Source organism: Apodemus sylvaticus, chromosome X, assembly GCF_947179515.1.
Source record: "Apodemus sylvaticus chromosome X, mApoSyl1.1, whole genome shotgun sequence".
Taxonomy (NCBI): domain Eukaryota; kingdom Metazoa; phylum Chordata; class Mammalia; order Rodentia; family Muridae; genus Apodemus; species Apodemus sylvaticus.
In genome coordinates this window covers 44,165,364-44,180,604 of record NC_067495.1, presented here as the reverse complement: position 1 = coordinate 44,180,604, position 15,241 = coordinate 44,165,364, and the positions used below count along the sequence as shown (strand labels likewise).

At 37.3% G+C, this 15,241-nt stretch overlaps 1 protein-coding gene across 1 annotated transcript in view; it reads right to left on the bottom strand.

Annotated features, from left to right (window-relative positions):
- Positions 1–14,462, bottom strand: part of Dmd (dystrophin) — a 1,772,476-nt gene extending 1,758,014 nt beyond the window's left edge. The window contains exons 1-2 of the mRNA XM_052170230.1: positions 14,391–14,462; positions 8,197–8,369 (exon numbers count right to left, since the gene is read on the bottom strand). Of these exons, the coding sequence (XP_052026190.1) occupies positions 8,197–8,357 (161 nt within the window). The 5' untranslated portion in view covers positions 8,358–8,369; positions 14,391–14,462. The remainder of the gene's footprint in view (positions 1–8,196; positions 8,370–14,390) is intronic.
- Positions 14,463–15,241: the final 779 nt, after the last annotated feature.

Here is a 15,241-nt window from a genome sequence, read left to right as displayed (position 1 = left end):
CCACAAACAGTATAAAGTATCTTGGGGTGACTCTTACCAAACATGCGAAAGATCTGTATGGCAAGAACTTCAAGACTCTGAAGAAGGAAATGGAAGAAGACCTCAAAAAATGGGAAAACCTCCCATGCTCATGGATCGGTAGAATCAATATAGTTAAAATGGCCATTTTGCCTAAAGCACTATACAGATTCAATGCAATACCCATCAAAATCCCAACTCAATTCTTCACAGAGTTAGAAAGAGCAATTATCAAATTCATCTGGAACAACAAAAAACCCAGGATAGCTAAAACTATTCTCAGCAACAAAAGAAAATCTGGGGGAATCAGTATCCCTGACCTCAAGCAATACTACAGAGCAATAGTGTTAAAAACTGCATGGTATTGGTACAGTGACAGGCAGGAGGATCAATGGAACAGGATTGAAGATCCAGAAATGAACCCACACACCTATGGCCACTTGATCCTCGACAAAGAGGCTGAAAACATCCAATGGAAAAAAGATAGCCTTTTCAACAAATGGTGCTGGTTCAACTGGAGGTCAGCATGCAGAAGAATGCGAATTGATCCATCCTTGTCTCCTTGTACTAAGCTCAAATCCAAATGGATCAAGGACCTCCACATAAAGCCAGACACTCTGAAGCTAATAGAAAAGAAACTGGGGAAGACCCTTGAGGACATCGGTACAGGGAGAAAGTTTCTGAACAGAACACCAATAGCGTATGCTCTAAGAGCAAGAATTGACAAATGGGACCTCATAAGGTTACAGAGTTTCTGTAAGGCAAAGGACACCGTCAAGAGGACAGATCGGCAACCAACAAATTGGGAAAAGATCTTCACCAATCCTACATCAGATAGAGGGCTAATATCCAATATATATAAAGAACTCAAGAAGTTAGACTCCAGAAAACCGAACAACCCTATTAAAAAATGGGGTACAGAGTTAAACAAAGAATTCTCACCTGAAGAACTTCGGATGGCAGAGAAGCATCTTAAAAAATGCTCCACTTCATTAGTCATTAGGGAAATGCAAATCAAAACAACCCTAAGATTTCATCTTACACCAGTCAGAATGGCTAAGATTAAAAATTCAGGAGACAGCAGGTGTTGGAGAGGGTGCGGAGAAAGAGGAACACTCCTCCACTGCTGGTGGGGTTGCAAATTGGTACAACCACTCTGGAAAGCAGTCTGGCGGTTCCTCCGAAAACTGGGCACCTCACTTCCAGAAGATCCTGCTATACCACTCCTGGGCATATACCCAGAGGATTCCCCACCATGTAATAAGGATACATGCTCTACTATGTTCATAGCAGCCCTATTTATAATTGCCAGATGCTGGAAAGAACCCAGGTATCCCTCAACAGAAGAGTGGATACAAAAAATGTGGTATATCTACACAATGGAGTACTATTCAGCCATTAGAAACAATGAATTCATGAAATTCTTAGGCAAATGGATGGAGCTAGAGAACATCATACTAAGTGAGGTAACCCAGACTCAAAAGGTGAATCATGGTATGCACTCACTAATAAGTGGTTATTAACCTAGAAAACTGGAATACCCAAAACATAATCCACACATCAAATGAGATACAAGAAGAAAGCAGGAGTGGTCCCTGGTTCTGGAAAGACTCAGTGAAACAGTATTTGGCAAAACCAGAACGGGGAACTGGGAAGGGGTGGGAGGGAGGACAGGGGAAGAGAAGGGGGCTTACGGGACTTTCGGGGAGTGGGGGGGGGCTAGAAAAGGGGAAATCATTTGAAATGTAAATAAATTATATCAAATAAAAAAAAAGACAAAAAAAAAAAAAATTGAGCAGAGACTTAAGGACAGGACATCCAGAAACCACACCACCTTGGGAGCCATCCCCTTCACAGATGCCAGACCCTGACACTTGCTGATGCCAAGATTTGCTTGTAGACAGAAGCCTAGCCTGGCTGTCCTCTGAGAGCCTCTGCCAGCATCTGACTAAGACATATGAAGATACTTAGAGCCAACCATTAAACTAACCCCAGGAATCACAATGGAAGAGTTAGGGGAAGGACAGGAGGTGCTGAAGGGGATTGTAACACCATAGAAAGAACAACAGTATCAACTAACTGGACCCCTCAGAGCTCCCAGGGACTAAGCCACCTACCAAAAACATACATGGGCCAGTCCATGGTTCCATTACATATGAAGCAGAGGACTGACTTGTCTGGCCTCAGTGGGAGAGAATGCACTTGGTTGTGTGGAGAAGTTGATGCTCTAGAGAAGCAGGATGCTAAAGGGGTGAGGAAGAAGTGGATGGGTAAGTGAGGAAGCACCTTCTTAGAGGTGAGGGGGAGGGGATATGGTGGTGGGCTTATGGAGGGGGAGACCAGGAGGGAGGACAACATTTGAAATGTAAATAAAGAATATAATTAATAATAAAAAAAAATAATGAATTCTTGATCCATTTGGAGTTGAGCTTAGTACAAGGAGACAAGGATGCATCAATTCGCATTCTTCTGCATGCTGAGCTCCAGTTGAACCAGCACCATTTGTTGAAAAGGCTATCTTTTTTCCATTGGATGTTTTCAATCCCTTTGTGGCCATAGGTATATGGGTTCATTTCTGGATCTTCAATCCTGTTACATTGATCCGCCTGCCTGTCACTGTATCAATACCATGCAGTTTTTAACACTATTGCTCAGTACTCTGAAACTAATAGAAAAGAAACTGGGGAAAACCCATGAGGACATTGGTACAGGGGGAAAGTTCCTGAACAGAACACCAATAGCAAATGCTCTAAGATCAAGAATGGACAAATGGCACCTCATAAAATTATAAAGTTTCTGTAAAGCAAAGGACACCATCAAAAGGACAAATCGGCAACCAACAAACTGGGAAAAGATCTTCACCAATCCTACATCAGATAGAGGGCTAATATCCAATATATACAAAGAACTCAAGAAGTTAGACCCCAGAAAACCAAATAACCCTATTAAAAAATGGGATACAGAGTTAAACAAAGACTTCTCACCTGAAGAACTTCAGATGGTGGAGAAACATCTTAAAAAATGCTCAACTTCATTAGTCGTTAGGGAAATGCAAATCAAAACAACCCTGAGATTTCATCTTACACCAGTCAGAATGGCTAAGATTAAAAACTCAGGAGACAGCACCATTTGTTGAAAAGGCTATCTTTTTTCCATTGGATGTTTTCAGGCTCTTTGTCGAGTATCAAGTGGCCATAGGTGTGTGGGTTCATTTCTGGATCTTCAATCCTGTTCCATTGATCCTCCTGCCTGTCACTGTACCAATACCATGCAGTTTTTAACACTATTGCTCTGTAGTTTTGCTTGAGGTCAGGGATACTGATTCCCCCAGACTTTCTTTTGTTGCTAAGAATAGTTTTATCTATCCTGGGTTTTTTGTTATTCCAGATGAATTTGATAATTGCTCTTTCTAACTCTGTGAAGAATTGAGTTGGGATTTTGATGGGTATTGCATTGAATCTGTATATTGCTTTTGGCAAAATGGCCATTTTAACTATATTGATCCTGCTGATCCATGAGCATGGGAGGTTTTCCCATGTTTTGGGGTCTTCTTCCATTTCCTTCTTCAGAGTCTTGAAGTTCTTGTCATACAGATCTTTCACATGTTTGGTAAGAGTCACCCCAAGATACTTCACACTGTTTGTGGCTATTGTGAAGGGGGTCATTTCCCTAATTTCTTTCTCAGCCTGATTATCCTTTGAGTATAGGAAGGCCACTGATTTGCTTGAGTTGATTTTATAACCTGCCTCTTTGCTGAAGTTGTTTATCAGCTGTAGGAGCTCTCTAGTGGAGGTTTTTGGGTCACTTAGGTAGACTATCATGTCGTCTGCAAATAATGATAGTTTGATTTCTTCCTTTCCAATTTGTATCCCTTTGACCTCCTTATGTTGTCGAATTGACCGAGCTAGTAGCTCAAGTACAATATTGAAAAGATAAGGAGAAAGGGGGCAGCCTTGTCTAGTCCCTGATTTCAGTGCGATTGCTTCAAGTTTCTCTCCATTTAGTTTGATGCTGGCTACCAGTTTGCTGTATATTACTTTTACTATGTTTAGGTATGGGCCTTGAATTCCTGTTCTCTCCAAGACTTTAAGAAGAATGTGAATTGATCCATCCTTGTCTCCTTGTACTAAGCTCAAATCCAAATGGATCAAGGACCTCCACATAAAGCCAGACACTCTGAAGCTAATAGAAAAGAAACTGGGTAAGACCCTTGAGGACATCGGTACAGGGAGAAAGTTTCTGAACAGAACACCAATAGTGTATGCTCTAAGATCAAGAATTGACAAATGGGAACTCATAAAATTACAAACTTTCTATAAGGCAAAGTACACCATCAAGACGACAAATTGGCAACCAACAAATTGGGAAAAGATCTTCACCAATCCTACATCAGATAGAGGGCTAATATCCAATATATATAATGAACTCAAGAAGTTAGACTCCAGAAAACCAAACAACCCTATTAAAAATGGGGTACAGAGTTAAACAAAGAATTCTCACCTGAAGAACTTCGGATGGCAGAGAAGCATCTTAAAAAATGCTCAACTTCATTAGTCATTAGGGAAATGCAAATCAAAACAACCCTGAGATTTCACCTTACACCAGTCAGAATGGCTAAGATTAAAAAATCAGGAGACAGGAGGTGTTGGAGAGGGTGTGGAGAAAGAGGAACACTCCTCCACTGCTGGTGGGGTTGCAAATTGGTACAACCACTCTGGAAAGCAGTCTGGCGGTTCCTCTGAAAACTGCGCACCTCACTTCCAGAAGATCCTGCTATACCACTCCTGGGCATATACCCAGAGCATTCCCTACCATATAATAAGGATACATGCTCTACTATGTTCATAGCAGCTTTATATATAATTGCCAGATGCTGGAAAGAACTCAGGTATCCCTCAACACAAGAGTGGATGCAAAAAATGTGGTATATCTACACAATGGAGTACTATTCAGCCATTAGAAACAATGAATTCATGAAATTCTTAGGCAAATGGATGGAGCTAGAGAACATCATACTAAGTGAGGTAACCCAGACTCAAAAGGTGAATCATGGTATGCACTCACTAATAAGTGGATATTAACCTAGAAAACTGGAATACACAAAACATAATCCACACATCAAATGAGGTACAAGAAGAAAGGAGGAGTGGCCCCTTGTTCTGGAAAAAGTCAGTGAAGCAGTATTAGGCAAAACCTGAATGGGGAAGTGGGAAGGGGTGGGTGGGGAGGACAGGGGGAGAGAAGGGAGCTTACAGGACTACTGGGGAGTGGGGGCTAGAAAAGGGGAAATCATTTGAAATGTAAATAAAAAATTATATCGAATAAAAAAAAAACCTCAGGAGACAGCAGGTATTGGCAAGGATGTGGAGAAAGAGGAACACTCCTCCACTGCTGGTGGGGTTGCAAATTGGTACAACCACTCTGGAAATCAATCTGGTGGTTCCTCAGAAAACTGGACACGTCACTTCTGGAGGATCCTGCTATACCACTCCTGGGCATATACCCAGAGGATTCTCCAGCATGTAATAAGGATATATGCTCCACTATGTTTATAGCAGCCCTATTTATAATTGCCAGAAGCTGGAAAGAACCCAGGTATCCCTCAACAGAAAAATGGATGCAAACAATGTGGTATATATACACAATGGAGTACTCTTCAGCCATTAGAAACAATGAATTCATGAAATTCTTAGACTAATGGATGGAGCTAGAGAACATCATACTAAGTGAGGTAACCCAGTCTCAAAGATCAATCATGGTATGCACTCACTAATAAGTGGATATTAACCTAGAAATCTGGAATACCCAAAACATAATCCACACATCAAATGAGGTACAAGAAGAAAGGAGGAGTGGCCCCTTGTTCTAGAAAGACTCAGTGTAGCAGTATAAGGCAAAACCAGAACAGGGAAGTGGGAAGGGGTGGGTGGGAGAACAGGGGGAGGGAAGGGGGCTTATGTGACTTTCGGGGAGTGGGGGACCAGAAAAGGGGAAATCATTTGAAACGTAAATAAAATATATATTGAATAAAATAAAAATACATAAAAAATAACGAATTCATGAAATTCATAGGCAAACGGAATGAAATTCATGAATTCATAGGCAAATGGATGGAACAGGAAAATATCATCCTAAGTAAGGTAATCCAATCATAAAAGGTCACTCATGGCATGCACTCACTGATGCTTGGAATTCCCAAGACACAATTCACATATCAAATGATGCTCAGGAAGAAGAAAGAACAAAGTATGGATACTCCTGCCCTTATTAAACAGGTGAACAACATTCTCAAGAGGAAAGAAGGAGAGGCCCCTGGTCCTGGAAAAGCTTGATCCAGCATTGTAGGGGGAGTACCAGGACAGATAAGTGGGAGGGGTTTGATTGGGGAACGGGTGGGCAGAAGAGGGCTTATGGGACTTATGGGGAGGGGGGAATTGGGAAAGGGAAAATCATTTGGAATGTAAACAAAGAATGTAGAAAATAAATTAAAAAGGAGATACAGAGACAAAGTGTGGAGCAGAGTCTGAGGGAAAGACCTTCCAGAGACTGTCCCTCCTAGTAACCCATCCCATATACAGTTACAAAACCCAGACACTATTATAGATTTGCACAAGTGCTTGCATACCAGAGCCGGATATAACTTACCTTGAAGGCTCTGCTAGTGCATGACAAATACAGAGAGGGACCCTCTCAGCCAGCCATTGAACTGAGCACAAGGTCCCCAGTGGGGGAGCTAGAGAAAGGACACAAGGATCTGAAGGGGGTTGCAGCACCATAGGAGGAACAACAATGTGAGTCACCCAGTAACTCCAGAGCTCCCAGGGACAAAACCAACAACTAAAGAGGAGTACATATGGTGTTACCCATGACTCCAGAAGCATATGCAGCAGAGGGTGATCTTGTTGGACATGAAAGGGAGAAGAGGCCCCTGGTACTGGGAAGGCTTAATGCCACAGTGTAGGGGAATACCAGGACAGTGAAGCTGGGAAGGGTTGATTGGAGAACAGGGGGAGGGGAGATAGCTTATGGGATTTTCAGGGGAGGGTAATGGGAAAGGGAAAATCATTTGAAGTGTAAATAAAGAATTTATCTAATAAAAAAAGAAAAAAGAAAGACAGTTAATAACAAGAATAAAGCAGATATTTCTTGGAAGAAATATTACATGATATAGCATATGTAGAGTGGTGCTGTATTGCTTATAAATGTATATATATAATAGATTTTACATATAATTTTATATATATATATATATATATATATATATATATATATATATATATATATATATATATATATATATATATCTTTCCCATATGGTTTTGATTTTACTCGAGCTATTAGAAATTAATTTATTAAACTTCATTATCTAAGAAAATAAACAATTATTTCAGCATCATATAAACTATAGCACGTTCTGGAGCATAGTAAAAGCTGTTAGGTTTACTTTGATACACTGTTCTTTCTATGGAGGTCCAGAAATAAGCTCTTCCTTGATTCACAGAAATGGCTTTGCTTTTATACAGCAATTGTTTCTTTTGATGCTCTGAACACAGAGTTTTAGAACTCACTATAACCTTCCTTTAGCCATGGTTGCTAAGATGTCTGTGGTCTGTTTTAATCTTGACCAGAAAAAAATTTTCTAGGACATAGCGATGTTTAATGTAAGCTTTTGTTTCATATGACATACTTTTCCCTGTACATTATTCATCCGAGGATGGTGATTTTACTAAAACCACATACATATAATTTGAAACAATCTTTAGTTCTATAGTCTAGGCCAAAATTGTTACATTTTCCTCTTAAAACCAATCCTTATTAGCAAAGGTATGAAATTATCTAGCTGTTAGAAGTCTCAGTAAACATTTTTCTTCCTCCCTCAATCATAGCCATATATAACTTAAAAATCAGAAAAATCTTGGTCATGGTATTTAAAGCATGTAATCTCATTACTCTGGGAGCTGAGACAAGGGGATCAAAAGTTTTAGGTCTACCCTACCTAGAAAGACCCTGTCTCAAATAAACAAGCAAATACTTAACAGTAAGTTTAGTCAATTTCAGTGGTTACTTAGATTGGTATTGTAAACACCATGTAGCCTAGTAGAGTGGCCACAGTGCAATAAAATGTATCATCACTGTCTATATTAATGCTTAATACTTTAAATCTCAAAATAAATGTACCTGTGACTATGGATGAGAGCATTCAAAGCCAATCCGTCGGACCAGCTGGAGGTGAAGTTGATGACATTAACCTGTGGATAATTACGTGTTGACTGTCGAACCCAGCTCAGAAGAATCTTTTCACTGTTGGTTTGCTGCAATCCAGCCATGATAGTTTTCATCACATTTTTGACCTATATGTTAGAAGAACTTTTGTAAGAGAACAAATTCCCCAAACAAATATCTGTCATGCTTTAATAAGAGTGTGCTTAGACTTCAGGGATAAATGGTGAAAATATTGGGGTCAATAAGTGATTAGAAGTAATATATTTCATTGAGTCAGAATTGACTCTAATTGGTTAGGAATCATCCATCCATAGACTTAACTACTTTTTGAGAATTGACTATACAAAACTAATATTTTGAGACTTGCTTTGCTTAGATTTCAATAGGCCAGAAAAGAGAAGGCACAAAACATTAGCCTTATTCATAGTCAATATGTATGACACTAAATTACCAATGTTTACAAAGAGAAAACGCTGGCTTGGTAAGAAAATATTTGTTTATAATAACAAAAGTTTCTTCAGGGGGATTTATTTGTGTATGTTCATGTTCTCATGCACACACGTGCATCAGGAATAATAATAAAAATATTAGGCTATCAGGATGGGAGACAGGGGGCACACAGTAGGGTCTGGAAAAAGCAAAGTGAGGAAAAAGTGATATAATTCTAGATCAATTAAAAATTTTAAAGAAAATGTTTGTTTATGAAGCACATTTTTTTATTCCTTTGCTATTAACTTACTTTATGAAATTCAGCAATTTTCCTAACCTGTTAAACAGTAGATTATCTCCACAGAGATTGCTGCCATAACAATAAAAATACAGCAAAATTAAAATGAAATATATTCATTTTATAACACAAATGAATGCACATTTTGTTTATCAACTATATTGGCTAGTTTTATGTCAACTTGACAGAAGCTAAAGTCATCTGAACGGAGAAAACCTCCATGCGAAATGTCTCCATAACATGCATCGATAGGGATAAGCCTCAAGGGCATTTTCTGAGTTAATGATTGATTTGAATTGGCTCAATCAATTTTGGGTAAGGCCACCCCTGGGCTAGTGGTCCAGGGTTCTATAAGAAAACATGCTGAGCAAGCCATACTGAACAAGCCAGAAGGCAGCACCCTTTCTGGCATCCTCATTACTTTCTGCCTCCAAATTCCTGCCCTTTTTGAGTTCCTCTACTGACTGATTTCCTTTGATGATGACCAGAAATACAGTAATGTAAGCCAACTAAACCATTTGCTCTCCAAGTTACTTTGGTCATTGTGATTCATCACAGCAATAGTAAACCTAAATAAAATGTTTCCTTGCTTAAAATGTTAAAAATCAATGTGTTAACAATGCATAAAAAGGATTATGTATAATCTCTATAAATGTGTGCCTTAGGTTTTCTTTCATCACTTACATTCAATACAATTGTTCCCAGGCATTGAGTTGTACAAGTTATTGAGTCTCAAAATTTCATTCCCTTAAGTATTCTGATGTAAATGTACATTCTAAACATTTTTATAAATTTCAAGAATGCAGTGATATTTCATTAGAGATAGTTTTATCTAGAGAATCTATTAAATAACTAAAAAACTAATATGTTTCTATTATGAGATACTTGAAACAATATGCAAGTAAAATGTTCTTAATGTTTGCTTACATGACTTTCTTTAAGAAAAACATAAGGTACATGCATGCAAAAATATGATGTGTCGGTATATATTACACTATCATGCATCAATGTACATTATAAATATGATGTTTTGTTTTAGATGTTTTTCTTAATAAAGATAATAAATGCTTTTGCAGTAAATACATATTTTAACATCTCAGTCATTGTTTTACAAATTTTTGGTTCAATTGTGGGATATAATACTAAATCTGATTTTTAAAAACATACAATTAGAGATGATATTTGTTGACATGGTGATAGTTTGAAGATATGAAATCTGTGCATATATATGGCACAATATATTGATAGCTGTTGCTCCCTCTTAAGGATAGATGGCCCAAATTTATAATTGTTTTCTGACTTATATCTACCCAGTTACTCTGTGAATAAATAGGTCAAATAATTATATACAGAATATAATATCTCATAGTACATTCTAAAATTATCACTTGTACAACCTACAGTTATAGCCATGGGAAGAATTGCTTTGTGTACTTGCTGAAGCAGGGTTGAAATCAGCCAATAAAGTAATATTGGAGATGATGGATTTTCTCTGATCAGGAAACCATTCAATAATGAATGGAATTCACTTGTAAAATGCTTGACCAGACTGCCCTTTATGTGTATAATGTTTAAGGACAACCTAGTATTGAATTCAAAACGCTTTTAGCATCGTTATGTGTCTAATTCAGCTTATCAGCTTCAGTCTCATTGGCACTGCTTGAGCAAAATATTGCTGAGAAAAAAGAAAGGGTAATATATAAATCATTGTTTCTCCCTTTCCTACATAAAAATTGTTATCAGGAAATCATTGAGATGGTTAGAAAGGTGAACTAGGAAGCAGAAAATGTCTTGTCTTCAAGGTTTACGGTTTACAGTTCCTATAAGAGAAAGTAGCAACTGAGACAGATTTGTGTATATTTATTAATTGGAATGTGATTATGACTATGAAAAGCTATAGGTGTAGATGACTGTTTGGAAACATTTTTAGTGTGTGCAATTTCCTCATTTTCAGCTTTAACAGTGAAAAATACGTCAAGGAAAAATGATGTAGTTATCTAACTAGGCAAACGATTTTATAGTGTAAGTAAAGCTATACCAGCAAAGACTCCCCTACAAGGAAGGGTTTATTACTCTGTTATCAGAAAGAGTCCAGCTATTAGACTTTTCTGAAACTATCTGAATTTCAGAGCTCTGACACCAAAGGTCACAGATTTTCTACAGTAACACATATCTCATTGCTGATGAAAAGGAACTGTATAAACTATCAGCTATTTGAACCTCAACTGGGTCAGTGTTGTTCTAGGTTCACCTTGGTGTTAAATAAGGCCACTTAGATTCTCTGTCACTGTGAGGCTGTAGCCCTTGTGCTTTCAACTCTTGCTGCCTCTGTCCTTCTCTGGATATCAGTCTCCAATGCACAGCTTAATAAACATTTGGTCAGCATAAATTTGCCCACATAAGCTACTTCCCAGAATGCATTGGTAGTCAGGCAATGCAGAAATCAAAAAAAAGAAAAATACTTCCTTCTCTGCTGAGGCACATGAAAGAAGTGGCTTGTATAGTTTGGAAGGACTTTGTAGAAAGATCTTTCAGCAGCACAAAGCATACATGGCATAAGTGTATGTTTAAAAAAGAAAAAGTAATATAAATATGATGTTCCCAATGTCAATCCACCTAAAATTGAGAATTTTCCTTAGCTTAGCCAGTAGACAGAGGAACCTCAGTCGATACCGTACAAGTGTTAACAATCTTTAGTTTTCTCTTTAGGTGTATCCTAAGGCTGAGCTTACCTCCCTAAAATGATCTTAAGCTGATAGGAGGAAGAAAACCTGCTAAAGGGTAATGATGAGTACTGAGCAACATAGTATTTTTTGGATTGTGAAGTAGTTTTAATAAAAAAGGATCTGCAAACTGAGAAAGAGAGAGAGAGAGAGAGAGAGAGAGAGAGAGAGAGAGAGAGAGAGAGAGAGAGAGCTAGAAAGGTAATTTAGGTACACAAGTGGAAAATACCTCTATAGGAATTTCTTAGATTGGAATAATCTAAACAAGGAAACAAGGATATTTATTTCCAGGTGTAAAGTATCCTCCCCATGATATCAACACCCCCAGAGAAATAAACACTGATACTTAAAACTGAATGAAGGAAGTGTTAGAAAGGACAGTGTTGAGAATCCCTTGTAAGTGGCAAAGGAGTTGCAAAGGAAGAGATAAGAATGGATGGTATCATAGGGAAGATAAACTCAATGGCAAACACAATTTTAAAAGCCTTGTCAAGATCTGTGGATGCTTGATTTGTCCTCCTTGCTTTGTCAGAATTGGTGTGTGCAATACAAACTGGGTCATTCCAGAATCTGTTACTAGGTCATGAGAGAAGTACAGCAACTGAGGATGTGTTAGAAGCTATTGTAGTCATTCCAACAAGCACTCCTGACATTTGGTTGTGGTCCTGAGTGCCTTATATCATTTTTGAAATGTTTCAGCTTTAGTTTTGCAATTGATTGTACAAAAACTATTCCTCCTTTAAGATACTTTGGAAAGTACTAAGCAGTATAATGAAATCATTGATGTCATGCAGGATATGTTGCCACATCCCTGGTTTTATTGATACAATTACTATATTAAAATGGCTAGAAACATCCTGGCTTTGGTTCATGTTAACACTTAATGTTTGCTCTCTGTTCTCTCCATACTGTTATAAAATGTAGTAGAGCCCATTCAAAATAAAAATGCATCATGTCTATGGGATTATCAGTATGTGTGCTAAGTTAAGTAGATAAACTTCTGGTCCCTCCACTCTCCAAGTAAAGCTAAGTAATATACCATTCTAACTAAGGGTCAAAAAAGAAAATAAAATAATAGTGGCAATAGGGAGGCACCCAAATATTATTCTAGTGAAAGAAGCTGCACAGAGAAGAATGAATATTAAAAGATAATTCTGGAGTTGCATATCCAAAAAAGGCAAATATATACAAAGAAATGTTTTCATGGTCCTCTAAGACTGATTTTAAAAGCACACATATTTCTCTTCAAGGTAGTATAAAAATGCTAAAATTGGCCCCATCTAGAGAGAGAGAGAGAGAAAGAGAGAGAGAGAGAGAGAGAGAGAGAGAGAGAGAGAGAGAGAGAGAGAGAGAGAGAGAGAGAGAGAATCCCTAATAGTAAATAAGGAAGAGCAAGCATATCACATGTATCTCCAAATTTGAAAAGTATTTGAACACGTAAAGCACTCCTCATCATTGATATGATGTTCCTTTAGTGAACAACAGTGTTTTGCAGTACTTTAGCACAAGCTATTTTCTTATTTAATCCTGATAAAGACTATCAAAATGCTTACTCTTTTCTCATTTGAGAAAAAAAGGACTACGGCCAAAAAAAGGAAAAAAAAAAAAAAAAAAAAAAAAAAAACAGGTCATTATATCCAATGTCATTAAGATAGCCGATAAATGAGTATCTGCATCTGTCTCAGTCAGCTGTTGGGCTTCTTGGAGGGCAGCTCCTGTCTGTAAGCACACCATAGCATCAATAATAGTGTCAGGCCTTGGAGCCTTACATCCAACTAATGTATTGAAAGACCAGCAGTATCAACTAACCGGGACCCCTAAGATCTCTCAGACACTGAGCCACCAACCAGGCAGCATATATTAGCTAGTACAAGACCTCTGATATATATACAGCAGAGAACCTGATCTGACCTCAGTGAGCGAAGATGCATCTAAGCCTGGAGAGACTTGATGCCCCAGGAAGTGGGTAGGCCTGATGGGGTGAGGGTGGTGGTTTGTGGATATCTTCTTGAAGATCAGGGAGGCAGTATGGTATGTGGAAGTGTCAGAGGGCAGATCAGAAGGTACATAATGATTAAAGTATAAAAAGAGATTAAAGATAAGTTAAAAAATTAATTGTTAATTAATTTAAAAGATTGTAACTAGGTATGTTTAAATTTAAGTTCATGTTGTAATGATTTTAAATATTCATACTCTTTTTACTAAACTAAAGAAGCTTTGAATTACTCAGGTAATTGAGAAAAGGTGGATTTTCAAAATCCATGTAACAGGCATACTCATAAAAATATTTCCATCCTACTAATATTTCATTGTTATAGGCATATATTGTGAATATACAAGTTTGATAAAAGTTTACTCCTTTGACAATGGTCATTAAAAGGAATGATAATTTTCTTATAAAACTCTATACATTGTGAAATGCATGTATTTTGTTGAACTTTTAGATATAGATGGTTTTTTCTTTTTATTGCCATACTTACCCAATGACACAATTGCAACAATAGTCCTACAAGTATACAGAGCATATTTTGTACTATTTCTCAACATCTAAAATTATATATCCTGTAAACTTAAACATAAGTCCTATGAAGATGGTTATATTAATGATATTGGTGTATATTTTCCAGGTCAAAGACTGAAATGAAAGAAATGATTAGCAACATGCTTCACAAAAAGGCAATGTCAGATAGTATATTTACCTGCCAGTGGAGGATTATATTCCAAATCAAACCAAGAGTGAGCTTATGATTTCCATCCACTATGTCAGTGCTTCCTATATTCACTAAATCAACCTGAATTTTTAAAAGAAAGGAAAAGTATTTGATTAATAGATAGAAAATAACTAATTGTAAATAAAACAGTATGTGAAAGCATTACTTTAGCTATTCTTATAGCCAAACAACAGATTTTTAAAAGCAGTGTAAAAATTAAACTAAATGCATTTTAGTCCATTTTCCATATTAAACCAGTGCCTAAGAACTAGGAGATGAAAGCATTATCATATTAATGTATCACTGAACATTAAAGAGGCCAAACAGTATTATCTCCCAAAAATGTACAACAGCAATAACTCACAAAAGTTGCCAGATATTAAGACACACTTCCTAGTATTAAATCAAGTTAAAACTCAAAATAAAACACATAAACATAAAAAAATATGTTTTATCAATTTTGGGTTGAAGAGATGGCTCAGTGGTTAAGAGCACTGACTGCTCTTCTGAAGGTCCTGAGTTCAAATCCCAGCAATCATTTGGTGGCTCACAACCATCCGTAATGAGATCTGACTCCCTCTTCTGATGTGTCTGAAGACAGCTACAGTGTATTTACATATAATAAATAAATAAATCTTTAACAAAAACTTTTATCAATTTTAGAAGAAATATATTTTCATTTATAAGAACAGATAACAAGAAATTGGATTAGTTAGCATAAGAGTTACCATAATATAATTGTCTTTTTCTCACTTTTTAATTTTTGCTTTATTTCTTGGCATTTAACCAAAATCTCTTTCTCTACAACTTCCTGATTCTGACATAAATACGCGCGCGCA